The 27,188-nt window shown below is 40.3% G+C and overlaps 2 protein-coding genes across 3 annotated transcripts; both read left to right on the top strand.

The window, feature by feature from the left end:
- The first annotated feature begins 135 nt into the window (after window positions 1–135).
- LOC124258618 lies at window positions 136–5,685 on the top strand. 2 transcript variants are annotated; one of them, XM_046692686.1, is made up of 3 exons: window positions 136–275; window positions 1,947–2,130; window positions 3,127–5,685. In XM_046692686.1, the coding sequence occupies exons 2-3, from the start codon at window positions 1,960–1,962 to the stop codon at window positions 4,924–4,926; spliced, it is 1,971 nt and encodes a 656-aa protein (XP_046548642.1). In that variant the 5' UTR covers window positions 136–275; window positions 1,947–1,959; the 3' UTR covers window positions 4,927–5,685. The 2 variants fall into 2 exon arrangements, with proteins under 2 accessions (XP_046548642.1, XP_046548641.1); XM_046692685.1 differs by having other exon boundaries at window positions 137–275; window positions 1,943–2,130.
- A 5,012-nt stretch (window positions 5,686–10,697) lies between these two features.
- On the top strand, window positions 10,698–26,111 carry LOC124258619 (rho-related GTP-binding protein RhoA-C-like). Its single transcript, XM_046692687.1, is given in 5 exon segments — window positions 10,698–10,720; window positions 12,861–13,031; window positions 13,726–14,107; window positions 25,691–25,861; window positions 25,864–26,111. Coding segments are annotated over 4 exon segments (963 nt in total). The 5' UTR covers window positions 10,698–10,720; window positions 12,861–12,869.
- The last annotated feature ends 1,077 nt before the right edge of the window (window positions 26,112–27,188 follow it).

The raw sequence follows: 27,188 nt of genomic DNA, 5'->3' as shown, positions 1-27,188 counted from the left end.
CTTCCAGCCAAATAACAAACAACAGTTGTCGCGATGGTGACCAACTCTCAACAACTAGAACGAAATACAGTGTGTGAACTTCAGTACCGAGATACGTGTCGACAACTGGCAACAATACGAGTTCCGAGGCGAGGTAGATCCTGTCGTTGTACAGGCAGCTTTTGCGACGACAACGTTAGCACGCGGTGATGTCACTTCCGTCTTCACTGTTGCTGGATGAACCCGATACATCAACTGACATATTCTACGAGAGACCCGTTGAAGCAACTGTAAAGGTAAATAGCATATAATAACTCTGGCTGGATATACATGATGTTACAAAATGCCACCTTCAATATACATATTACTAGAAGTAACTCTCTACACATTGTATTTTCCATGTATGGTTCTGTCTTGGTATCATTGTATATAGCAGTTTATCATGTATCCCAATTATTGTTAAAGAAAACGAAAAAAATATGTAATTCCTTAATTATGTAAATGCGAATATATCATTCTATCTGCATTCTCGGGAGGTTATAGATGATATGAAATAGTAATTTGGAGTACTTTATCAAAATACATTTTAAGAAGATGAAGTTCCTGGTAATAGTGTTAATTGTTAGATATATGTATGTAATAGGCATGGTACATGAGATCAAGGGGAACCATGATCGATAGCACTCGACTACTACTACTACTATTACTCCTACTGCTTCTACTGCTACTACTACTACTACTGCTGCTGCTCCTACTACTACCGCTGCTGCTGCTGCCACTACTACTACTACTACTACTACTACTACTACTACTGCTGCTGCTGCCACTACTACTACTACTACTACTACCGTAGCCTGATTGAGTTGGAAAATTAAGAATACCTGAGTAGTTATTAACTAAAGTTCGCTCACAAATAAAATAAAACAATAATTTGAAACCGAACTGCAGTGAACTTCACCCTAGGTCTGGTGTCTGGTCCTGTGTAGATGTCGCACAGGATGTTAACTGTCGTTCAGGAAACAGCACTCCCACCAGTGTGGGTATATACTTCCCCTTTGTATCGCATCGGGACGGCTGTCATCAGTTGTATTGTTCGATGAGTGAAGCTCTCTCTGTGTGTTTGTAAACTAGTCCAGTAAATAAGAGAACGGGTGAGATTCCTTCCAGAACCTGGTTACAGAATTCCTACTCCATCCAGATAAATCGTCGCCATGGAAGCATTTCAGAAATTAAAATATTCTGAAAATTCCTATTTGATGGCGTAAGTTCAAGTGCAAATACCAGGGCAGTTTGAAAAAAAGATACTGCCAAGTATTTTCCGAAATTTTGCTATGCGTACACGGTAAATTTCTCAATTGTTGATTGTACATCGATAACAGTACTGTGCGACAGTTGTTTTTATTTGGCAGTTTTAGAGAAAATATTCGCGAACAAAATACTGACTGATATATGAACGATATAAATGTATGTCAAACAGATTTGTATGCTTATGTATAACGTTATACAATACATTCACGATAATAGATGTCTTGCCATAAATGACGATGATTGCTTTGCTTCTGTGACGTGAAAAGACGACAGAGGCACATGCACTAAGATAAGGGGCATAACTCCACTGTGTCTAGCACTGTCATTGTCACTCCAAATGGCCGTACCATCGACTGAATGCGTGGTATATCTCGCCGAGGCGGCTAGCTGCTCATGTTTTCAGTTACCAGTTCTCTCACCACTATGATAGCATTGTGGTATTGCTGACTAGCCTAGTGGTTAATGCGTTCGCTCGTCATGCCAGACCCGGTTCGATTCCCGACATGGGTACAAAATGTGAATCGGTTGTCCGGTGTTTTCCGCAGTGATATTGATGAGATATTGCCACATACGTGGCGTAAAACTCAATGACTGTTGGGTAAATAACATTTGATCCTTCTTTTCGAAGACTGAACCAGTTTTGTATTTGTTCAAGCCAGCCTCCACTTCGAGATGCCAGCTCGCAACATCCACGCCCTCATCTACGGCCAGACGGGATCAGGGGTGACAACTCTCATTAAGCGCTGGGTGAGCGGCCGGCTGCCCACCTCCATGGAAGAACTCGCTCTGCCCTATAATGGAGTCAAAAACATAAACATCCAGCTGGCAGGACAAAAGACGTCGGTGAGATCTTGACACTAATAATATATTTATTCCATTACTACTTTTAAGGGACGGTGGGGTATCCCAGTGGTTAAAGCGTTAAAGCGAAGACCCGCGTTCGATTTCCCTCTATACATTTGATTTGTTGATTTGTTTGTTGTTTAACGCCGCACTTAGCATTATTCCAGCTGTATGTTGCGGTCTGTGAAAAATCGAATCTGGACCACACAATCCAGTGATCAACATTATGAGTATCGATCTACGCAATTGGGATCCGATGACATATGTCAACCAAGTCAATGAGATTGACCACCCAAATCCCGTTAGTCGCAAGACTAATTCTAACCCGGACCTTCACGGGTTGTTCAAAAGGTTGTATAATCAGCAGAAGAAATAACAGGCACAGTGTATTGATAAATTTAAACATGAATTTTTCAGGTCACTTCCTTTAAACTTTTGCACCATCATGTCTTCATATTTCAGACTGAAAATGAGTTATGCTTATTTCTAACCCGGCTAACCTACATATGAGTGAGGGACATACTAGCAGGAGCACCCTTTACGGTGTTAGCACTACTCATTCTGATATATGGGGTTCGTAACAAAGGGCCTCGTAGACATTTGAAACCTGCAACACCGGCCTTTATTCAACCAAGTTGTTGACACGCCATGATATAACTGGACAACTTACTCACTCACTTTGAAGGTGGATTCACCATCGGAAATTGTTATGAAAGGTATAACTTTAAAATAACGCTCTACACTCCTGTAACAATAGCATCATGTGTAGGGTTTCATGTAGGTTCACATCCATCAAATACTTGCTATTATATTTTTGAAATGGAACTTTTTCGGATTTCTCCTTGGTTTTGTCGTTTGTTGTATTATTAAGCAAGGAAAAGTCTCATATCGAAAGGTTATTACTTGTAATGTCAAATTTGCGAGGCGCCTTTTCGCTTCGAACAGTGAACAGTCTCCAATCGACTGAAGAATCTAACATATCCTTTTCTGTTTAAGGAGGTTGCCATGGTGACACTTGTAGACGGGGGTGTGTTCCGTGGTGACGAGGAAGGTCTGAGAAGAATCTGTGGAAAAGTTGACGTCATTGTCGCATGCACCTGTGTCCAGGTTGATGACACCGGCTTACCTGGCATACAGCACATCAACAAGCTGCTGGGTGCACGAAGACCGCCAGTCATCGTCCTTGGGACAATGTCGGACTTGCGTGATGAAGCGAGTGATACGTTACCACTCCTTACTGCGATAGCTTGTAGTAATGATGTGGAAAAGCCCCAGGAGGTGATGGAGGAGATGGGGAAGGGTTCACGTGACGCACCCTCGTCTGGATACCCTGAACTGTCAGAGGAACCAAGGAGGGTGGGTCAGCACAGAAACGGAAAGAAACCCGGTCCGGATCAAACTCCGTCTGTCACGTCGGAACATTCTATTGATGTAGAAGTGTTTGAGGAACAGACTCCTCTGTTGCTGGTGTCAACACGACACGGTCGTCAGGACCAAAGTATCGAGAGGAACAGCACGAAGGAGCAGGATGTTCCTGAAGGAGAAACACACTCATTGATGCCCGGTCAGTTTCAAGTCACAGTTAATATAGAGAATCCTCACCTTCAGAAGGTAGACATTGGTGGGTCGAAAGCTCTGGAGCAAGGTGTCCCGGAAACAAATGAAAAGGTGCATTTCAGTGAAAAGGACTCATTCCCAATCATGCCTGAATCTGATGATAATGAAGAGACAAGTGTGATTCTGAATGAAAGCAGTTTGTCGAGTAAACTGGAATTAACCATAGAGAATCTTAAAAGGCACAGCATAAAGAACGATGACCCGGGACCGGAAATATGTTCAATTGAAGATGACTGTTCCGCTGCGCAGGAGCGGCTTTTGCTGTCAGACGGGGAGGCGAGTGACGTCACTGGATCGGACAGACGGATGGCATCGCCCACTGATCTCGAGTTTGATAACATAGAGCATGATTTGTCGTTTTTGAGCAGGGAATTGATGAACATCTCATCCCATCGAATGAACCCTCACTACTGGTCGACGGAATCCATCAACGGATCTGTTGGGTCATATCTGGACCGCTCCAGAGACGAGATCAGTGTGCCGGGCCCGGCCCATAACAGACCACTGAGACAAAAGAAGCACGCTGCTGATCTTGCTCCATGTTCCACTCAACCTTTACACCAACTGGACCGCTCAAGCTCAAGCCATAAAGATGTGATAGGTGACGAAGTAAACCATTCATCAAAATCCAACACATCACCTATCAAACCCTTGTTAGAAACCCACTTCCCAGCCAGTTCTGATTCATCGTTCACAGTCAAGTATTTCCCATGTACCCAGAATTCAAACGCCACGATTTCCTCCTCGACAGACTGTTCCCAAACATCGCTGCACAACAACAACTCGTGGACAGACAATACCGGTAAATCGGGTAAGTGTGATGACTGTATTGCCAATGGAGCTGAAAGCACGTCTACTACCTCCGCGTTGCGTCATGGGGAGGTTTCCACATCGTCCTCTTCGTCGTTACCGGAAGTGAAGAACCTTCACATCAGCCTTGACCTTGCTCCCGTGAAACTGATTGGCCCTTATCCAGGCAAGGCTCTACTGAGGGGGGTTAACAGTGGTTGGTTTCTGAGTATGGAGGATGGAACTCGCTGTGTTAAGAATCTCCGGGGGGAGCGGTACATGGAGTGTTCTGCCCTGTCAGGGGACAATTTACATCAGGTGTTTGAATACATGGTCAGGGCAGGATGTAAATATAACAGGAGAAGGAACGCTAAGTGTTTGATATCATGATACAGCACAATCATCCATCTGCATGATGGGTGAATGAGGTACTGGGCTTGGGCAGATTGGCAGCCCAAACAACTATGACTGAAGTCGTTCAATAATTGCCTTCTTTGACTGTGTAATTGTGTAAGTGTAACACAGTAATGGCTTATTATAGCTTGAAAATACTTAGTAAAAAAGGTTCCCGGAATGAAGAGAGACGTGGTTCGTAATTCCCCGAGGCGAATGTATATTACTGACACAACATCTGATTTTATAGAGACAAATATTTGGATGATGTGTCTTTCACTCGGTGGAGTCTATTAACTTATGTCAGACAGTGTTGGAAGCAAACCTGTCCTTATTTGGCCTGATTGATGACAATATGTAGCGAGCCTCAGATACCTCCATTACGTCAAATTGTAACTATCAGTACTCACAACACTACAAGTGGTTTTAAAGTTCTGTTTTCATGTCCATTAAACAAATCTGTAAATCAAACCTGTGAAAAGAGAGACAGTATGGAAGAAGTTGGGAACTGTACCATATGAGCTCAGAGATATAGATGACACAGTGTTCATGAGTTGTCGTTCCAGTCATTATTTTCACTCCTCTGAATGCGTCTCTGGATTATTAAAATGTTTATCAACAATCTAGTCTTTATGTCATATCATTTCTGGACAAGTGAATGTCAATTTATGGATGCTTGTAGAAACAAATTATTATACGGGTCACGTGTGAACGACGTTATATATGTCGTGAAATAAATCGACTCCCTGTCGTGTCTACATATGGTACATATGTAGAACAACATCTGGGGTTGTTATTTTCCGCCGCACAGTATTCCAACTATTTGACGGCAATCTGTAAATAATCGAACCTGGACCATACAATCCAGTGATTAATATCATATAAGCACCGATTGCGCAAATGGATACAATAGACATTGTAGACAAGACACTGACCACCCAATCTCACGCCAAGCTACGGGTTGTTGAAGACCAGTCCTGACCCGAATCTTCACGGGGGCTTTGTACAGGATGCGTGAATGCAGTGTATACAGTATCAAGTGTGACCAGGTAACTATTGCCAGGTGACAGTGACAAATCACGCGTCTTCAGTAACCCATGCTTGTCGTAACGGGATCGGGTGGTCAGGCTCGCTGACTTGGTTGACACGTCATCGTATCCCACTTGTGTAGATTGATGCTTATGATGTTGACCACTCGATTGTCTAGTCCAGACTGGATCATTTACAGACCCCCGCCACATGATTTAAATATTGGTGAGTGCGGCGTAAAACAACAAATAAAACAAATCACGCCATTATACGATCAGTTTACTTTTCTGCTTTTCAAAATGGTATGGCACAGTTTGAATAAACACAACTAATGTATATTTATGGAAACAGTAATACTGAAGTACATTTTCGAGAAATGTTTTTCTCATTTTCACATATTGTAAGCGGTAGCACGCATTGTCCCCTTCATCGGTCGTAGTATCATTTTCTATAAGACAAACATCTTGGGGTCGTGTTTTAAAATTTAGGATTTAATGATTTACCCCAGTCAGACAAATGGGGAATACATTTGATTTCTAAAACGAAGGCATTTGTCTACAATCGAATGCCAGCTATAGAAAGATAGTGTCGCGGATATGGTAAGAAATGTATCTGATAAAACATGTGAAAATCAGCTTTAAAAATGTACGAAAGGTATGTCTAAAAATAGTTACCATACATAAGGTTTAGCTTTGATAGTTGTTGGTGGGGTAGCCCAGTGGTTTAAGCGTTCGCTCGTCATGCCGAAGAAGTTCAATTCCCCACATGGGTACAATATGTGAAGCCCATTTCTGATGTGCTCAGCCGTGATATAGCTGGAATAGTGCTAAAAGCGGCGTAAAACCATACTCACTCACTCACCCACTTTAATATTCGTGAAGGTCATGTATTTCTTTCACCCCATCAGTTAAGTGTCCACTTTAAAAAAATGTAGTTTGGTCGACCATTTAAAATGTATTTGAGGGACACATCCATGTATTCAAACATAAACCAAGTACATTGAACCCAACAAAGGAAATGATTTATTCATACTAACCGCTTTATCCTAGGAAGACATAATACGCATTCCTGACCCACACACTGTGGTAACAAAAAACCCCACGCCTTTCACTGTCCCGTTTGTTTGAATCACCTGTGCTATTCTCGATGGATCTGCTTTCTGACCAAACCACGCACATGACTAGAAATATGTGTGACGTATAAACCATACAAACCTTTGTTCAGATGAAGCAGTGGGATTGTGACGTCTGAATAGAGCAGCCAACCCTGTGTCGATGTGACGTCATAGCAGTCATTGAACGGGCTTTGGTGTGTATAGCTACTATTGACATGTGTGGGCATAAAGGGAAGTAACTCTCAATATCTGAGGTATGAGCTGGCCAACTATTCTAGAAGTGATGGTTACTCATCTTTTGTATCTTTGAACTTCACTGCACATCAAACCTATCCTGTCATTATCCGTGATTACATTGGTTGATGATACAACCCATATAACCACAATTAATTAGTAGAATTTGATTTAGTTTTTGATAAATGTGAAGCGGGGAATATATAATATATTTGACTGTCGACTTATGTGAATGTCTGAAATTTCAACAAGAGTGAGTTAGTTTAGATTTACGCCGCTTTTAGCCCCATTCCAGCAATAAAACGGCGGGGGACACCAGAAATGGGTTACACACGTTGTACCCATGTTGGGAATCCGTCTTCAGCGTGACGAGCGAACGCTTTGACCACTAGACTACCCCACCGCTCCGAATTGCAACAAGAAGAGGAAAATGAATGCAAAGGATTTTATGCCGACCTTGTGATAATAACATAATAATTTAAGCATTGGTGTTGAGATAGTGCCACATGATACACATCTGTTGTTGACTTAGTCAGTTGGTATGCACCAGGCAAAATTCTATCAGCTTTCATGAGGATGGGGCCCTGTAGAATAACATCTCTGAAATCAATATATTTTGCAGAAAATATACAGTTAATTTATCTGAATGAAATACAATGAACGAAGGCAGGATAATGTCTTAATTTCCCCGAAACTGCTGTAATCTAGACCTGCCAAATATTTAAGCATGCAGGTATTGTATTGAATGTATTACTTCACGGCCTGTATATATAAAAAACTAGGGCCTCGCAAAATTACTCTGATTTTATGTAAACGTTCATATATAAAGCATTTACATACACGACGTAATGATAGAGCAGCGCCTAACCTTATCACAGTCCATTGTGTTGAGGTGTAGGAAGGCAGAATACAAGGATACAGCGTGTCGTCGGAAACCTAGACTAATGCTTAGTCTCTGAATATATATAATTTTGATCGTAACAAACAAGCCCATTTAAATTTAACAGAAGCCCTAGGGAGACCAGAGATTCAGAACCTGAGGGAATCTAGACTTGCTTTATTTAGGGCTTCAGCACTGCAGAGACGGGTTGGCAGTAGGTGAAATAATGTGGTTCAGGGACTGTGAGACAGACTATCGGAAACCCTCAACGCGCGTGTCATCAATGTGCTGATCATCCATGCATTTTCACTTGAGCTCCACAAGGCGATCTTAGCCCAACTAGTCATAGGCGGATCCAGACATTTTCAAAGGTGAGTTGCGGAACCCCTTGAACCCCCTCTTGGCTCCGCCAATGCAGAACGTTAACGTCTATGTGGTCTTTAAATAGTCATTTTCAGAGGGGATGTTTTGTGTGTGTGTGTGTGTGTGTGTGTGTGTGTGTGTGTGTGTGTTGTGTGTGCGTGTTGGTGTTGGAGGGTCGAACCCCTGACACCCCCCACCCAGCCAATGATAGTCGTAGACTCGTACGTCTGTGTTTAAGTACGACAGTTACGATAGTCGTAGACTCGTACATCTGTGTTTAAGTACGAGAGTTACGATAATCATAGTTTGTGAATCGCGGCCCTGTTCAGTTGGGGCTTTATGAACTTACGGTTCCTCCGAATATACGTAATTTAGTAAATGTTACACCATCAAAGCACAAAAGAATACGTTTAAGAACCCCATTATTGTGTATAATTGAATGATTACTCTTCCAAATATGCGCTCATCTATTTATCGCTCATCTTACTTTGTGTAGAAAACATAAAATCACTTAAATGTTTTTAATATTTCAAATCAACTTTCGCTTTCTAAGATTATTTTTATCCCCTACCATTGACCCGTCTTAAAGATATATCCTGCACATCAGAATAGTATATGGCAATAGTTAACTAGGTTACTTTGCCTTGTTGTGGACTATTGTACGTAATTCAACCGCCGCACACCAGCTTTGCCCTCTAACCTCGCCAGCCCATTGTTTACTCGACCCTGGAGGCCAACACGTAACAAAACAACAGTGGGCAGACGACAGCTACAGTTCCAAGGGAGGTAACTCTAACTCAGGTTTGATTTCTAAAAATAGCAGAACGTGTTTCCGTTTTCGACCAATCGGTGAGTTCAGTTTTGTGCTATATTTAGCAACAGGCAATCCACCTATATATACGGTCCAAGGCCTCGCCTCATGTTCAGAACGAATCTGTACATAGGTAGCGACGCGGTGATCAAAGTACACCACAGCACGAACAAGTTGACACAAATCGTAACGCACGGGGCAATTCAATTCTAAACCGAGGCAGTCTGGACAGGATACTAGTGTTAATTCGGATAATCAACTTGGCCAGGTAAGTCACGTTAACTGTTCGTTTAACGGTATTTAATACAACTGAAGACGATCTCAAGTTGGTTGAGTTCTGTCACAAGTTGTCAGCGTTAAACATGGATGTCAGTCAGTGTCGGACCATATCATATGACCTACCTGTGTTGGTTCAAGTAAACAGTGATAAAAAGGGTGAATGTCGGAAAAGTAACTGTTTGCTATTTTGAAAACTTGCAGTGCGTCATCATTGTTATGTGTCCCATTGTCTCCAAGGCCCCTGTAGGCGGCCCAAGTTGCCTTAGGTTGTAATGGGATCGGTATGCGGACGAGCGGACGCCCTCTGTGGTCACCGAGTTGTGTACAGGTAGACATGGTGGTTTATAACGCCCAGTTGATTTACACTTATTCCCAGTGCTATATATCCAGGTCACATCCCATACTGTACTTTGATGGGCGTGGCTCGTCCCGGCCCCAATCTGGGGTCTCAGTGTCAACTTCCGGGTTGCCGGTTCTCGAGACGTTATCGATAACACGAGCGATATGTCATGGGACTGGGAAAATTATTATATTGCTGTTTGAAATGGAAGAGAAATAATTCACGATTTAACGTGTTTATCGATTTTTTCAAAACTAATAATTGTATCATAAAGCGATAAATTAACAGCTTCTATTCCTGACATGTGAAAAATACACTTTTTTTGGGTGTATTCTTGTTTAAACACGTTATTTGTATTTAAAATGAACGGCAACTCTACTGTTATTATATAACACAGAGAATGATGCATTTGTGTATTTCACTTATTAGAAAAAAAAATAACCTACATAAATCAAGTAAATAAAGACATCGTTAGGTCAACGTTGTTAAAAATTTCAAACTGAATACCAGTAATGGCGGTTGATACACTTATCACCTAGCTGGAGATATATGTATGACACCACCGGTTATGCCTGAGAGCGAGGTATGCAAGGTTATAGAGATTGAATCCACAACAGCCTTTGTGCTACTTATATTCATCTGACGACTGGGTCACATACTTGATCTCGCACTACACAAACTACCCAGCCAAGCTTGACACGACAGACCTGACGAGGTGGGAGTTGTCTCAACGGTAGGGAGGTGTGTGGCAACGGTTTTCACTGAGCACATTTCTCAAGGGGTGCGTTTGTTTTGTTGGTCCATTTTACCTCTATAGATATATTCATATATTGTATATTTTAGAAATGGGCGGTGTTTTTCTATTTTAAACCCTTACGCCATGTATATTCTTTACCAAGTTCACTCAGGTATAGAAGGATTGTGCTGGGATAAAGCAAGTGTATCGTGACAAGGTATAGTTTGGTGACTAAATCTGTTCATAATTCTATGGATCGATTACAACATGGCGCTGTCACGTGACAAGACAGTTATGTGGTAGGCGATACATCCAGACGTCAAAGTGGAGCAAATAGAATATTCCTCTTTGAACGATGTGCAGCGATGTAGGATGAGTTATCCTCTAAAGTATATGTACGCCACCAAGCGAAAGGTCTGTGTTCGATTCCCAACAAGGGTGGCCGCCCATTTACAGTATGTCGAGAGAAGTATCTAAATCGAATCCTAAATTTAAATGTTAAAAACAATGGCTTAAACGTTAAGCAAGACATGTGAATGTTTATTTCAATTATGTACTAGTGGTTTAAAGATGGTAATGCCCAATTAAACCGAAGGTCTGTTTTGGATGCGGTTGATTTGGAGATCTTTGTCTATTGGTGTAACCCAGTGACATTCGGCAAACACTCAACAACACTTAGCTGAGTGCTAGTGGTGTACTCGACGCTGAATAAAATGTTGACCAAAGGTGACGAAGTTATTTTTAAGTGTTGTTTCCACTTCCAGCAGTGTTCAACATTTAGTGTACTTCTACATGTATCCATATATGCGACCCCAAAGCCAAATCCCAATACGGGTCATACCTGCGTTGGTCGAGATATTTGTTTTCCTTGCGATAGAGATAGGGGATAATATATATGAGTGCCCATGTCATACTATGTTTACGCCACGAATGCCTGAATGGTTGTATTTTCCGAGCGAGAGCTCGATATTTGCTCGGTATAAAACCGGGTATTTATTACCGAAGTCGTCAAATTGAGGAAAATAAACCCAAATCTACTTTCAAGCATAGGGTGGCTACCCGCCGTCGCCGCATGTAGAACACAACGTCATGGTGACGTCATGAACAATGCTATGACGTCACGTTTCTTTGACGTTGCGTTATACGACATCGGTAATAAATAGAATATTTTATTACTCGCCCGTGGAAGATACTGCAGTGTAAACTTTTTACGGCGTTATTACACTAGTGTAATGCCGTTAGACGTATGACGTCATAATGGTTTACAGTTATGACGTCACAATGCTAAAAACCTCTGTCACAATGGTGTTAGACATTGCTTGACTCGCGGAAAGCTGAAAGTCAATACACTTCGTAGGCAGTTTTTATTAGTTTATGCTGGAGAGTAATAAACAGAATACTAAACTCGCTTCCGTGAAATACCATTTTTATTAAACTATTCGTGCCCATATCATACTATGTTGACGACACTCGTGTCTAAATATTGGTATATCACTCGCTCTCGCTCTGGAAATACCAACGTTTAGGCACTAGTGTCGTAAACATACTATGACATGGGCACTGATATAATATCTTCTATTTCACTAATAGGTATGTCAAAAGGGTTATCATATGCATAGTTTGTAGGATCCATTGGTTATTCTTTCAGATGGATGTTTTCTAAATGAAAGACGGGCTATGGGTAGCCGAATAGTTAATGAGTTCATTCGTGAAGTGGAAGGTTCGGGCTCGATTCCCCATTGGGGTATAATACGTGATGTCTTTCTACGTGAGACAGCTCGGATATTGCTAATCGGAGTAAAGCCGCACACGCCAACGCAAATATTTTTTGTAACATTTTGGGACAAAATTGTAGGTCAACAGATCACCATGGATATGAACTGTGCATATCAGTTTTAAAGGACATTAACTGTTCACTTATAAGTGAAATTGTGTTGGTTCGTTCAAGATATTTCCCTTTGTGGCTCAGACCAAAGCTACTACCTTGACTCACATGACGCGCTCAATCTCGAAGTATGTAAGTCTACAAAATACCTTTACAATGGCCTGTGAATTAAACGTTTCCCTGTGTAAAAAAAAATAAAATATATTAAAATGACAAACAGTGCCCTCATAAGCTGTAATGATACATTTTTTTGTTTTCAGGAAAACAAGATGGCGAACGCCCCGCGCCGGAAGAAGCTAGTGATTGTTGGTGACGGTGCTTGTGGAAAAACATGCCTACTTATTGTATTCAGCAAGGATCAGTTTCCTGAAGTCTACGTGCCAACAGTTTTCGAAAATTACGTAGCGGACATCGAAGTCGATAATAAACAGGTATGCGTCATTCACACATCTATTTTTATTCTTCACATTAGTGTGACGTCCAGGAAACATAACATCTCAGTGAATTATTTATCTCGAGTATTTAGCTCAGGTATCATCTCAGGCCGCGTCAGTATTAATGATTCAGTCATGAAAAATGGTTTAGTCCTGGGTACTGAGAGGACAGTAATGATGGAACTGAGGATATTCAACAGTCAGCATGAATACACAATACCACTTAGAAAGTTGTCAGATAACACGTGTTATATTTGGGATCACACCTTCTCATAAACAACAGATTCTTTTGTTGGGTTGAGTCCAAGCCAGGATTCGAACCCACACTCTCAAAAGTCAGGCCAGCACAGAAAAGGCACCCACTAAGCCAACACGGCTTCCACTTGTGGAACCAATATGACGAATATTTGAATACTTTGTGCCTAACTCATGTTCTCTTCTAAGACCCCTTTCACACCCATGGTTCCTCCAAACCCATCCCGTCAATCCATCTGGGGCTCCTTTCACGAAGCAACCTTTACTAAGGTTAACCTTAACTCCCATTCTTTAACATTGCACTAAGGTTACCTTAGTGACCTACGATCACCTTAGTGCTTTATAAAAGGAGGCCCAAGACTTCACTGAGCGAAATTTGATGTCTATATACAATGATTAGATATTGTCATAACATTCAGTTGTTTCTCCCTTGTAGGTTGAGCTGGCACTGTGGGATACTGCAGGCCAAGAAGACTACGATCGACTCCGACCGTTGTCCTACCCAGACACTGACGTCATCCTCATGTGCTTCTCCATCGACAACCCAGACAGCCTTGAGAACATCCCCGAGAAATGGAACCCGGAAGTGAAACACTTTTGCCCCAGCGTTCCCGTCATCCTCGTCGGCAACAAGAAAGACATCCGTAATGACGACCACATCAAGGCTGAGTTGGCGCGAAACAAACAGTTTCCGGTTAAAATGGAAGAGGGTCGTCAAATGGCCGAGCGAATAGGAGCAGAGGCCTATCTCGAATGTTCGGCTAAAACGAAGGATGGCGTGAGGGAAGTTTTCGAAACAGCAACACGTGCAGCACTAAAATCGAAGAAGAAGAAGAAGTCCAAGAAGACGAAATGTAAAATTCTGTGAAGGGAGAGACTTACCATATAACTGGACTTTTTGACGTGCTCGTTGGCCAATGCATCGTTTTGGCTTATTGTCGTGTGATGATTGAACTAACAGGACGCGTTAATGTACAAGAGCACTGAACAAGTATCGTCTCTATGCAAGCACGTTCGACTTTGTTATAAAGACGATGACGACGCATGGACTATGTTTATCAGTATTTATGTGTTGTTTTGATCACGTGTTATGGTCACGTGTTCCCTATTTGATGCACAAAGCAGCACGCCAGCAGGGGGCGCACGATGCATGTCCTGGCAGCGTTTATCTTCTTTGAAACTTTTACTACAACAAATCCTACCATATTTTACCAAACATGATTTGGAATGTTTCTTATTGCTCCAAACCATATGAACAGAATGTCCCCATAAACTACTGAATCCTCTTGAAGATGTTGCTGTTGTATCAAGGGCAGACAATCCAGAACACAGAGTACCCTAGTACCACGCCTTGCTCAGTGCAAACTTGCTGCTAACGTGTGATATTTCACAATAACGTGAAAAATGGCTACATTCCCTTGTGTGATGGTTGTTTTGCAGATATTTACATAACCAATTGAATCCTCTTAATGGGAGACATCCGGACGTGCCTTATTGCATCTGTAATTAGCGCCCTCTGTGAAACCAGACAGCGTCTAATCTCAGCAGCAATTAGCGTGATGTGTGAAATGAGACATTGTCTCGTTGCAGCTGTAATAAGCGCCCTCTGTGAAACCAGACGGGGTCTCGTTGCAGTTGTAATAAGCGCCCTCTGTGAAACCAGACGGGGTCTCGTTACAGCTGTAATAAGCGCCCTCTGTGAAACCAGACCCGGTCTCGTTAAAGCTGTAATAAGCGCCCTCTGTGAAACCAGACGGGGTCTCGTTGCAGCTGTAATAAGCGCCTTCTGTGTAGATGAAACAAGAACCAGATGGTCGCAGTGATCCCTGGCCTTACCTGTATATAAAACATCTGATTCTAAACGAGTCCACGTTAGTTACTATTTCCGGTATCAATCTCTACGTTTTGCTGTCTTGGGCCAAAGGAGACAATGTTGATATAGATATTACTTTGTCAGGCATTGTCTTCCTTTAAATGAACAGCACCTCTAAACAGGGATTGCAGATAATGTTTACTGAAAATAGGATGTTAGATTATATATTCATTCACCAGGCAACATTAAGGTGGTCTGTGAACCAAAGTGATCTGTGATAACGGCTTCTAACCGCCACAATGTTGTTGATAACCTACATGTTGTGGATATGACGATGTGTGCGTTAAACGTATATGGAATAACAGCATGTACAGTGCCTTTTGCAAAGAGCACATCGATTATCTCCCTTGAATGGCAAGTTTTATGTGCACTGTCCATCGAGACGTTTTGTAACTTACACAAACAGAATGGCAGGTAGCTACAGACTGATAGAATATTGTCTAGTCCCTAGGTAGTCATTGATATTTAAATCAATATGTAAATACATTGTTGAAATTGATTAAATTTAGTGTAACGCCAGAATGTGTATATACATGAGATGGATTCATTCAATGCCTTGAAGTATTCGTTCCGTGTTTATCAACTGCATGGTGTATTGCTGTCATATTCGAGTGTCTATTGTGATTCTACCATATATTCGGATATGCCCTTTTTGTTTCACTTATTATGTTTTGGATTTCAATTGTGATTAAAATCAAATGTTTTTCATTATGGTTTCACTTTTTGTGGGTGCACGGTTGTGTGAATATGTTTAATCTGCAGGGATGAAGTCAACAGTATAAGTCGAGGGTGGAACATGGACGCAACCATAACCTTTTACCATGTGCATTAATAAGACGAATCGAAATAGACTACGCTTATAACGAACTCAAAGAAGGTCGCTAATTGTAGTTCGTTACAACCAGTGTGCGAAATAGACACTGGCCCGCTAGCCTGTTACTAGTAAAAATCCAGTTGGGCCAGTAAACCTCCATAGTCACTGGCCCGACTGGCTAGTGAATTTTCACGGGGTCATTTTGTAAATATATCACTCTCTCCGACTTGTTAAGTTATGATACACTTTTAAATCATGCAAGATTATGGCCTGATAAAAATGATCGTCAAATTAGCAGCCTAATGATGAAACCCGTGTCTACATTCAAATTTCGGACTAGTGGATTATTTTGTTGGCTAGTAACTTTCAGACAGTTTTTAAGTGTCTTATATAGACAATATCCAAGAGAATGGAACTATGTACACATATCGGAATGGAACTATATATTGTCCGACATGTATAAACGTGGATGATGCTCACATCCATCCTACAGGAATATGAATGTTGAGGAGCAAGCCGAGGCATGAGTCAATTTAAATTTTCATTTTGTGCAAGGGAGGTAATTCTGTCTTAACTCGTGTCACCTCTATCCAAGAATGACCGACAATGTGTGTCCTGCACAGGCAAACTGTGGCGCAAATAGGGTTGCGCAACAGAGAGAAAAATGACCAGTCTTCGTATATGCGAGCGAAGCGAGCAAAGGTTGCCGACGTACTTCCCTCGCTTCGGTTGTAAAAATATTTTTAATGTCAAAATAATATATCGCTTCGTTCGTAAGACTGGTCATTTCTCTCTCTGCCGCGCAACCCTATTTGCGCTACAGTTTGCCTGTGCCTGTAGCAAAGAATAGGTAAATGTTGTTTATAATCTACATCAGTAGGCCTAATATCACCCACTTACTACTACGAGGATAAATCCTCACTCGTTATCCAGTATTGTTATCAGTTCACGTTATGAAAGTAAGACGTATCATTATTAGGTTGACTGTATTCTGCTTGATTGATGTACTTTACAAAACGTTATGCAGAAGACACGTTTCCTCTAAATGTCTTGAATGGAAGTAAATATGATATTTGAAGTTTTATACCTAGTCATGCTTTGAGTGAAACTATGAGAGGGCGACCGCAAGTGAGAGGGAGGTATGAATGAATGAATGAATGAACATTGCGTTACGCCGCCTCAGTAAATTCCCATCTATTTGCAACCGGGAGTGAGGCAGATAGTGAGCCTGTACATCGTTTCCCAGATAAGACACTTCGCTGTGATAAGTTCAATCTATAACAACAGTGACAGACTTGTTGCTTCCTCGGAACTGCAGCTGCCACTGTGGTATATCAGTTCCCTATGATCACAGCTGTCACCTGTCACTACACCGGTTGAAATCTGACTGGCGGCGTGTTGTAAATAGCGTTTCCAATCTCCAGTGAGATATCATTAATGGCCAGGCGAATCCTATTGGAAATACATAGTACTATTCATGGCCTTCGCAATATTCTGCCAACACGAGGGTATCGCCAAGCTTTTGTTTTAGCATTCTAGCTGCTCTATATAAAATGGTGTTTAGTTTGATTAAGATCTGCCATTCGTCCTTTTGGGATGATGTTTGGGTAGCCTACTTGTTGGCACGTGTGGTGTGTGGTGTGTGGTGTGTGGTGTGTGGCGTGTGGCGTGTGGCGAGTAACCGTGTTCGATTCCTCATATGGGTAATAAAGGATAACTCACTTTGTGGTGTTGCCCTGAGAGGAGGCTGATGATATATCTAGGTTGAACCAAGCTAGGTTGAACTCTCTCGCTCATACGCTCAGACACTCACTCACTCACGGAATATATTTAAACAATGTTTCTATCCGTACTAAATACAGATCCGTTCAGAATATTAAAAAGCACCAAACCTACCCTCACTTAATATGCCACTGACACAGTATTTCTTTGATGTTTTCATTTTTCCATATTTCATACATCCAATTTCATGTTTAACATGTCATAAGATTTTGAGGAAAATAGAGAGGTGAGAGACAGATTAAAGACGTAAAAATATATTTCTGATATTTTGCTGACCAATCAGAATCATAAATCAGTCACAACAAGCTAGGGCACTCACTGTTTCAATAACTTCATGGCTTAAGTGGTACGAAATAACATCCGCTAACTAACTGTTGCTGGTCGACGGGTATGTGAGATCACACCTGTGTAGTTTATACCTGCTTATGTTCGCCATTCTGGATGTAGCTTGTTATTTGTGTGATAACATCTGAACTGGGGATGTACACACATATTGCACTGGGCTATGCGTGAATGAAATCTGAACTGGGCAGACAGAAATTATTCATACAAAATCATACATCGTGCTTGTACTGACTACAAAAACTATACATAAATATGTGCACCAATATTTAAACATTGATTTTAGTTTAGTATCTTAAACAATCTACGCGCATACAGAAATTTTGTTTACAACGCAAGATATATATCAAGGTGAAAAACAACCGCGTGAACGCATCAAACATTGGGCGGATAAATGCAATATTTTACGGACGCCTCAGGCATCCTATGTTCCCGCTGTGTACAAGTGTCCTACACTCCCCAAAGTATTACTTTCAAACTGCCGGTGTAACCTTGATGTGATGTGAGATGAAAGAGGCGTGTGGTTTTCCAGGTACAGATTATATTGTCAAAACACCTTCCATATCATGCTGGATTAGTCTACAGCCAAACTAGATGATTCCAGCTGACAATTAATTCCAAAAGCATACATAGCAGCATAGACAGAAATAAACTTTACACCTACTTACTTTTAAAACATTGTTTAGAAGTTCCACTGCAATCATATCTACAGAATCTCAACAAATAATACAAAATTGTTTAACAGTAAATTATACTTACATATAACAACGGTATAGCAAATACTGCACTTATATTCACACTGTACCGCTATCACTTCATATATTTCTGTAAAACACTGCCTTCATTGCACTTATATCGGTACAATATCGCCACCACTGCACTTACATCTCTACAATATCGCCATCACTGCACTTACATCTGTACAATATTGCCATCACTGTACTTACACCTGCACAACATTGCCATCACTGCACTTACATCTGTACACCATCGCCATCACTGTACTTACACCTGTACAATATCACCATCACTGCACTTACATCTGTACACTATCGCCATCACTGTACTTACATCTGTACACTATCGCCATCACTGTACTTACATCTGTACACTATCGCCATCATTGCACTTACATCTGTACACTATCGCCATCACTGTACTTACATCTGTGCACTATCGCCATCACTGTACTTACACCTGCACAAACTGCCATCATTGCACTTACATATGTACAATATCACATCACTGCACTTTCATTTGTACAACATTGCCATCATTGCACTTACATTTGTACAATACCACCATCATTGCACTTATATCTGAACAATACCACCATCATTGCACTTACATCTGAACAATACCAAGATCATTGCACTTACATCTGTACAATACCACCATAACTGCACTTACATCTGTACAACATTGCCATCACTGCACTTACATCTGTACAACATTGCCATCACTGCACTTACATGTGAACAATATCACCATCACTGCACTTACATCTGAACAATACCATCATCATTGCACTTACATCTGTACAACATTGCCACCACTGCACTTACATCTTAACAATATCACCATCACTGCACTTACATCTGTACAACATTGCCATCACTGCCCTTACATCTGTACAACATTGCCATCACTGCACTTACATCTGTACAATATCACCATCACTGCACTTACATCTGATCAATACTCTCATCATTGCACTTACATCTGTACAACATTGCCATCACTGCACTTACATCTTAACAATATCACCATCACTGCACTTACATCTGTACAACATTGCCATCACTGCACTTACATCTGTACAACATTGCCATCACTGCACTTACATCTTAACAATATCACCATCACTGCACTTACATCTGATCAATACTCTCATCATTGCACTTACATCTGTACAATATTGCCATAATTACATTTATTTTTGCACAAATAATTAAAAACAACAACATTTGATGATCTGAGGCCTTAAATAAACCCCATTTTTCCAACACCGTTATTGAAAATAAATAAATTAGTGATACAAAAATATTGATATTAGCTTTAAATGCAACCTTAGTATACTTTCTTTTGCAGCACTATTCGTTCAGCTATCGTGGACTGACATGTTAATAGTATGGTAACAACACGACGATACCACTTCCAGGGATGCATACTCGCTAGAGCTCGTGACAAAGCTTGATATGAAAGGGGAAGCTCGCTAGAGCTCGTGACAAAACTCCCATACTTTAACATAGACTTACGACTGTCGTAGCGCTAAGATGATCGTAACTCCCATACTTTAACATAGACGTACGACTGTCGTAGCGCTACGGTCGCTTTGAGGAACGGGGCACTGAACGTCAGTCGGCCATCACTGTCGAGCTGGTCGTCATGTTGAGAACTGTTCACAAACAAGCAGATAACCCAGGATGTGTTGACGCTAGTAAGTTTTGTTGTCATTTTAAGCAACGCTTAATTGATTGTTTTATTAAAATATGGCATCATGACATTACTTCAAGTAGTAAATTATGGCTATACAGCAATATCAAAAGTGTATTTGGATATGAATTAGACTTAGATGCTTTACATCCAAACACTGTTAGGTATTTAACTATGTTACGAATTTCGTGTCGTAAATAAAAAATTGAAACTGGGCGTTATGAAAATAGTGATCGGGAGAAAAGATACTGTATCTACTGTAAAGAAAATAATGTAAATGTAATTGAAGATGAATACCATTTCGTTTTAATTTGCCCAAAACATACAGTACAGCGAAAACAGCTGATTAAACTTTTTTTGGAATTATTAAGAAACACATCTAAAGATAATATTGATAAATACATAAAGTTATGCATGTAAGTACCGAAATGTTTTGTCCAGCCTCCTTTTGTAAATGTAAAAAATATGTATATTTCAATGGATAACCATATTCTATCATGTATACAGTGTAAACTGATGAGGCGCATATAGTATAGCCCAAGTCTTTACTAAATAAACAATCGAATCGAATCGAATCGATAAAAGGAAGCATTAGGAGCGACACACACAACGGAAGTTGAATGTGAGTAACAGGGAGCTGTATGTCTCAAATAGTTGTGTTTAATGTTTCGCATCGGAGGATGAGTAACTGTAAATAATACGGCGACGCTTGGCGGAGGACGCCAGTGACGCCTGCTCATCTCAGCTTGGAATTCCCACTTGTCGAGATTCGATGTTTATGTTGAAGAGTCCACCGAAAATTGGGCCTGAATACACACTGCCTACAATCTCGAATGAAGACGATTTCAAGCCTATTGTGTTGAGACTGTGAGAAGTGTTTTGAACCCCTATATAAGAAACCACAGGAGGCATGGCAGTGGCAGTAGAACAGATGTTTGAGCGGGTGCGGCCGCGGCTGACAGTGGCAGTGATCTAGATACGAGAGCGCCACTCATCTTTTGATGTGTGTTAGAAACTCCCTGTGCAGCTCTGATAACATACAGGCTGAAGGTATTCAATGGCCTGGTAATATTCACAACTCTTCCAACCAGTTGTCCGTCAATTTTGACCAAATCATCAACTTTTACGGGCGACGCCATATTTGTTTACACTCACGATAGACCTAGTAGACGTATATTGTTTACTTATTTAGAGTGTTTTATTTCCGTTTTTATGTACAGAAACTTGAGTAAATAATGGATTGAAAATCTATGCTTGTAACCACAGTTCCGTCTCCTATTATCGCGGTAAACACGTGTTCTACCGATATCATGACGCAATGCTTATTCCAAGCTAATCATTTGGTTTCTTCAGACTATTCACGTCTTCATAAAGGAAAGCACATTACCATTTGTGTGTGTGGTTCTTCACTCTTTGAAATGTGAGCATGGGTACATTCAGAAGGATTCATAATAGCGGATTATTGTTTCGAAAACTCACATGTGCTGTGACAACCGACAGGAACACTGTAGTCGTATATATCTCCTGGTAAAAGACATTGCGTCCGTGAATATGACCAAAAGATTCAGTTAAGACGAACAAAACAGCGGTCAAAGTATTCACCGATCTCTCGTTGATTAATGACTGTTATCTTGCACAGTGGATTTACCAAAAGTCAGTGTATACGTTCGTATGGATATCCATATACAAACAGTTCCCTCAGAGAAGCTTTATCCATATACTGCCTGATTTCAGGAAAACAGCCAACAGTTTTCGAAAATTACGTAGTAGACATCGATGTCGATGATAAACCGGTATGCGTCATTCTTCCCATTAGTGTGACATCAAGGAAATATAGCATCTCGATTAGGAGACATATTTTTCTCAAGTATTTAGCTCAGGTTGTCTTTGTTGTGATTAAATACTAATCTGTCTTCTCTTCTCAAAATTGTGTTTACTATCAATTATTATCGAATATATAAAACAGGTTTGTCACTGAGAGGTTTGATTGTGTTAATTGATATTAAATGAATAAAACATATTTCATTTATTCAAGAAAATGATTGGGCACAGGTTATCCAACTTAGAAAAGCCCTCTCCCAATAACAGGATATGTACAACAGAAGTTAACTGAGAAAACGTTTTGTTTGAGAGATATAGATATGTTAATATTTGAAAACATTCTGATTTTTAGTCTTTGAGAGCACTTCACTGCCATGTAAGATAAGACTTATACCAATCAGTGTTCTAATTTTAACAATACTTTCTAAAGATTGTAACAGTTTATGTATTTGAATAGTATACAATGAACTTTCAAGGAAATAATGAAAAACATTTTCACATCCATGGCCACATTGACATGATGCATCATTTTTTATGTTTATTCTAAATAAGTCACAATTAAGTGTACTCATCATATATCTTAATTTTGTGTGCAAAACATCTTAAATTACCTTCTTTATTCCATATGAATAATATATAGGTACGCATTTTTCTTTCACGTGGATATAAGATTTAAATGATGCAACACAGTCGCATTTTCTAAGAGTTAAGGGAATATTATTCCACATTTTAACTGCCGATGGAATAAGAGATGCTGAGTATCTAAGTCTTTTACACGGTTGAATAACGTTATTGGAGTTTCTGAACTCATAGCTTGTCCGGTTGCCTACTACAGGTAAATCCTGAAGAAAAACTGGTGTTGTTCTATTTAGTAGGAACTTTAATTTCTGAAATGCTCCAATCATTTTAGATGTCTTTTTGACAATGTTTTCATTATGATGCAGCCAACTCCCGTTAGATGAGAGTGTTAAATCCAAATGTTTATGAAAATCCACAGTTTTTATATTGTAACAATCAAAATTCAAATTAATGTATTTTCGGCCATCTTTCAAAGTAAGTATTATAGCTCCATTTTTTCTCGTGGACTATTCCATTATAATGTGTAGGTAACGGGTAGTAGCTAATCTGTTCATTGAACCGTAAATGTTGTTGTTTTAAGGTGTTTGCTAACTGCCTGTCTGCGTAATGGGAGGACACCAATCAGGCACCTAATCACCAGCTGGCAAAAGGCCCTCTAACCCACTCAGCCACCACAGTTTCCACTCAGGAAACCAATATGATGAACGCTTGAATACTTTGTGTCTAACCCAACTCTCTTCTAAGACACCTTTCCAACCCTTCCCGACTACCAGTCTTGATTTCACTGAGCATAATTCGATGTTTACATACTTTGATTAGATATTGTCTTAGTCCTATAGTGGTTTATTCAGCAAGAGACGTCGGCCATCGGCCCATCACACAGCAGTTGTACAGCAGCCACAATACATATTGCCTACATTAACAGATTTTTTCTTAATTGCATAGAATTCTCAACATACATAGCCAACTTTCTTATAAGATCACTGTTCTCACTTGACATTAAAAGATTAAATTTAGCTAATGTTGGAAATACGTAGTATTTCCTAGGAATAAACTGTTCACGTAAATCGACATAAGCCTAACATACAAGAAGTGGTACTCATCTTCGACATAGTTCATTTTACAAACATCACAAAATCGTTTATTTCGTGGAACATTTGAATATCTACCCATCTCAATGTTCAGTTGGTGAGACCTACATCTGAACTTGGCTAAAGCGACACGAAATTTCCGAATAGTTATATGCTTAATATAATGCTCTGGATATAAGTTTAACTTGTACATAGAATAATTATATGTTTTAGAACCTTGTGACAAAGATGTATGTCAAACTTGCTGATAAATACATTTAGCTCTATCCATAAATTCTGATAAATATGACTGAATATTATCAATACACTGGTTATTCCAAACATAGGCAAATCCCATTTTAAATAACACATTTCTCAGTTTTGAAGCCAAATTACATTTACCATGACTCATATCTAATATTAACATGTTATAACATTGTCTGGGCAAGCGTGAGTTTGGCATGGATAGCAGTTTATACCAATATTTTATACAACGCTTATGAGCAAAGATATATACCGGGTATCTCCCACACTCGCCACGAACAACCTGGTTTGAAGTTGACGTTTTCACACCAAGAAAATATTTACATGCTTGAACATGAACTCCTTCAATAACACTGCTAATCTTACATTCAAAACCAAAGTCTAGTCCCCATATTTCAGAACCATACAATAAAATTGACATCACTTTACTATAAAAATCCTTAAAGAAAACATCATATGGTAATGTCTAAGCTTCGACAGACATTTTAAAACACCAAATAATGCTTTTCTAGATTGCAACGATGAACTAATAAACTGCTTATTCCAAGTTAGATTCCTAGAAAATACCACACCTAAATATCTATAAGATGAGACACATTCAATAAGATTGCCATCAAAATACCATTTTTCATCCCTCGAAAGAACTCCGCCGTTTTTAAAGACAACCAGTTGAGTTTTATCTAAATTTACAGTTAAATTATATTGGTGACAATACTGTTGTAACACGTTAATTCGATTTTGTAACCCCCCAATCGTGTCAGATAAAGGCACGACGTCATCCGCAAACAGTAATTAGAATAGATGAGTCAAGTCTGGATGTAACTGGATACCAGGATAACAGGAACTTTCTATTTCACCAGCAAAATCAACGAAAATAGCAGGGGCCTTAAAACACATCCCTGACGCACTCCAACATTACACTCAAACATATCTGAAACTAGATTATCAAATTGAACACTCGATTTTACGCTCTCGTAGATTGATTTAATACACCCTAACATTTTTGGCGAAACTCCCTTGTGTTGCAAAACTGACCATAGCCTGGAACGATTAACAAAGTCGAAAGCCTTAGCAAAATATACAAATAAGGCATAGACTTTACCTTTCTTTTTCCCTAAGAGTCGACCAACAACAGACTGCAAAATGAAGATATTATCCATAGCCGAAAAACCGTGCCGAAATCCGGCCTGTGATTCCGATTTTTGTTTTCATACACATCGCACCAAAACTTTAATCTAGTCATTGATATTACCCAATTAACATACATCGTTTACTTGAAATGCTTAAAGTCCGGGATCGATTCCCGAACATAGGTACACTTGGTGACGTGCATTTAGTTTTCCAACCGAAGTTATATATTGGAATAGTGATGAACAAAAATACTCCCTCCCATTTGACCTGTTGGTTGTTTCTACCTTGTAGGTTGAGCTTGTGTTGTGGGATACTGAGGCAGAAGAAGACATCTACCAATACCGAAAGATGTGCTACCGAGATACTGACGTCTTCCTCATGTGCTTCTCCATCGACAACCCGGACAGTCTTGAGAATATTTCCAGGAAATTGAACCCAGAAGTGAAACACTTTCGCCCCATCGCGTTCTCGTCGGCAACAAGAAAAACATCCGTAATGACGACCACATCAAGGCTGAGTTGGCACGAAATAAACAGTTTCCGGTTAAACCGGAAGAGGGTCGTGATATGGCCGAGGAAATAGGAGCAGAAGCCTATCTTGAATGTTCGGCTAAAACAAAGGAGGGTGTGAGGGAAGTTTTCGAAACAGCAACACGTGCAGCACTAAAATCAAAGAAGAAGTCCAAGAAGACGAAATGTAAAATTCTGTGAAGTGAGAGGGAGGTAGGAATGAATGAATATTGCGTTACGCCAGCAATTTCCCGGCTATTTCCGACCGGAAGGAGGCAGATAGTGAGTTTGTGAATCGTTTTCCGGATAAGACACTTCGCTGTGATAACTTTAATCTGTAACAACGGTGACAGACTTGTTGCGTCCTCGGAGATGCAGATGCGAATGTGGTATATCAGGTCCCGATGATGAGCACAGCTGTCACCTGTGACACCTACTTATGTTTGCCATTCTGGATCTAGCTTGTGGTTTTTGTGATAACATTTGAACTCAGGATACACACACATATTGTACTGGGCTATGCGTGAATGAAATCTGAACTGAACAGAATATGTATAAAGTGAAAAACAATCGAGTGAACGCATCACCCAAGGGTCGGATAAGAGCAGTATTTTACGGACGCCTCAGACACCTTATGTTTTCTCTGTGTTCACGCGTGCATACCTGCGTGATTGTTGTTTCACGCCATACTCAGTATGATTACACGATATTTCTTGTCTGCAAACATCGTCTCCAAATATCGTTGTCACTACACCTAGCAGTTCCTACACTCCCCAAAGTATTACTTTCACACTGCCGGTGTAACCTTGATGTGATGTGAAATGAAAGAGGCGTGTGGTTTGCCAGCAACAGATGTATATTGTCGAAATACCTTCCATAACATGCTGGATTAGTCTACAGCCCAACTAGATGACTCCAGCTGACAAATGAGTCCAAAAGCACCAAAAGATATTAACTTCCACGCCACTGTTTACATCATAATATTATATATATATATATATATATATATATAGAGAGAGAGAGAGAGAGAGAGAGAGGGAGAGAGAGAGAAGTGTGTGTGTGTGTGTACGTCGGCATTAGACTTAGCTGTCATCACAGTAAATACCATATAACCTATACCCGTTTGGTGATAGAAATATATCTGAGTGTATGAAGAGACACATAGCTACTGCTGGCTATTTCCATGCTATTTACTTGCGTCAATATGTGTCCCATTATCCCTTGCACCTGTAGGCGGCCCAACGTGACTTGTAAGAGGATCGGTATGCGGGCAAACTC

Source organism: Haliotis rubra, unplaced genomic scaffold (assembly GCF_003918875.1).
Source record: "Haliotis rubra isolate DU_JTF1 unplaced genomic scaffold, ASM391887v1 Scf7, whole genome shotgun sequence".
NCBI classification, from domain to species: Eukaryota; Metazoa; Mollusca; class Gastropoda; order Lepetellida; family Haliotidae; genus Haliotis; species Haliotis rubra.
Note: the sequence above shows the minus strand (reverse complement) of the source record. Positions and strands in the feature narration are given on the sequence as shown.

What these genes read in the sequence shown, in the direction of transcription:
- LOC124258618 (XM_046692686.1), top strand. Translation starts at nt 1,960, where the DNA reads ATGCCAGCTCGCAACATCCACGCCCTCATCTACGGCCAGACGGGATCA. An exon ending in TGGCAGGACAAAAGACGTCG is followed by an intron (nt 2,131 to 3,126) that starts GTGAGATCTTGA and finishes TTTCTGTTTAAG; the next exon opens with GAGGTTGCCATGGTGACACT.